At 32.1% G+C, this 1,646-nt stretch overlaps 1 protein-coding gene across 1 annotated transcript; it reads right to left on the bottom strand.

Moving 5' to 3' along the window:
* Nucleotides 1-91: 91 nt before the first annotated feature.
* On the bottom strand, nt 92-990 carry LOC117173605. The gene is made up of 3 exons (XM_033362245.1): nt 798-990; nt 368-724; nt 92-96 (listed from the first exon to the last, which is right to left on the bottom strand). The coding sequence occupies exons 1-3, from the start codon at nt 988-990 to the stop codon at nt 92-94; spliced, it is 555 nt and encodes a 184-aa protein (XP_033218136.1).
* Between the last annotated feature and the right edge of the window lie 656 nt (nt 991-1,646).

Raw genomic sequence — 1,646 nt, 5'->3', positions numbered from 1 at the left:
TCTCTGAGTACGCTATTGAATAAACTCTAAATTGAAACAAGTTATTGCTTGGTGCTACGATAATTTTGCAAATTTCGCTGAAAATACCTAATTAATCTAATAACATACACATTAAAAATATAAATATTACACGCAATAGAATTCTTGAAAAGTAAACAATAATATTTCAAATACGTATAAAATGTTCTTATGTACATTAAAACTTTTTATCCAATACAGAATATAATTTTTGTTTCCATAGACATGCTGTCGTCTTCCGCACTACTTGTGTTATTTTTATTTCTACATTTTTTTTTTATTTGGCGAGAACAAAATGAACAACATTTTATTCCAGCCCTAACACAAATGCACGATTTCTCTGACATACAGGCAACGCAATGGCAGCTTGGTACGAATTCGTCAATCGGTGGCAATAGTATGTTCACTTTCTGGGGAATCAACAAGTCGTGTTGAATTTCGTATCCATAAGAAAGAGGATCTAACGCAACAGTCTTTTCATTCAAACAATTAAGTCGTTGATAAGTTACAAAAAAAGCTCGTAGAATATGTAATGTTATTGATGCTGTAGTAGGTGGTAGCTGACTAAGTTCGCAAATTTTAGTGTGATGATAATAATTATATCGAAGTTCGTCGAAATTTTGACAACTAGTATTTGGATTAAAAACTTTAACGAGATATCTTTCAGCTACTCTTAGGATGTAACGCAACAGATCTTCAGAAGAATCTAAAACTTATAAAAATTTATTTACAATTTGCAGTGAAATTAATGAATTAATAAAAAATAATAGACACCATACTTCGACCGAAATGAAGAAGAGAACCTTCTGGTTCTTCAGCTAGACAGCTTAATTTAGTACCAACTTTACTGGTGTAATCAGACCCGGACAATTGATGAGCAGCTACTATTGTTTTGCATTTTTCAGGGCCCATTTTATTTGCAAGCTTATGAACTGGTAAATTTCTAATGGTCGCAGCTACTCCAACACGCATCCATAATTCCTAAGAAAAATTTATAGAAAAAATTACTGTATATAATATTGAATTACTTATTTGACAAAATCTGTCAATGATTTATAAATATTTGTTAAGAAATATTGATAATGCGACTTTTATGGATAACCAAGGCATGTCATTGAACTCGATAATTGTTGTGAGTAGTCACATTTTTGTGAGAAAACTTTTTCATTCCCGATATCACTGACGCGCGAACAAGAGCATGTGGCTGCGCGCGAGGCAGTCGAAAGGGCGGTATAGACGTCGAAAAAGCGCTGACTATTAGTCGCAAAAACCATACCTTCACCGGTCCTATACTAATATTGAATTATATCAATTTAAAGCGTAGCTTCTAAAGAATAAGTAGGTTTTCTCAATTTTAAGAAATATTGAATAGGCTACAAATTATTAACGGTCAAAGTTGGTGAAAAATGTCGAATTTTCAACCTTTAAAAATTCATAACTTTTGAAATATGCATTTTACGATAAAGTTACAAGGAACATTTTCGTCTTACAATGGGCCATATTATCTAAAAAAAATGGTCCAGATTGAAAAAGTCATTTTTTCATAATTTGTTTAAACAATTGCGATTTAAACAAAACGTACCACTTTTTCGAAAAAACGCCGGGTATATTCGGATTCAGCGGCTCAA

The sequence above is a fragment of the Belonocnema kinseyi genome, chromosome 5 (assembly GCF_010883055.1).
Source record: "Belonocnema kinseyi isolate 2016_QV_RU_SX_M_011 chromosome 5, B_treatae_v1, whole genome shotgun sequence".
NCBI lineage: Eukaryota > Metazoa > Arthropoda > Insecta > Hymenoptera > Cynipidae > Belonocnema > Belonocnema kinseyi.
This window is presented reverse-complemented; position numbering and strand designations above follow the sequence as displayed.

Excerpts from the sequence above, each read along its gene's own strand:
- LOC117173605 (XM_033362245.1), bottom strand. The coding sequence starts at position 990 with ATGCGTGTTGGAGTAGCTGCGACCATTAGAAATTTACCAGTTCATAAG. Across the intron at positions 725-797 it reads TCTTCTTCATTTCGGTCGAA|ATTCTTCTGAAGATCTGTTG; the intron begins GTATGGTGTCTA and ends TATAAGTTTTAG.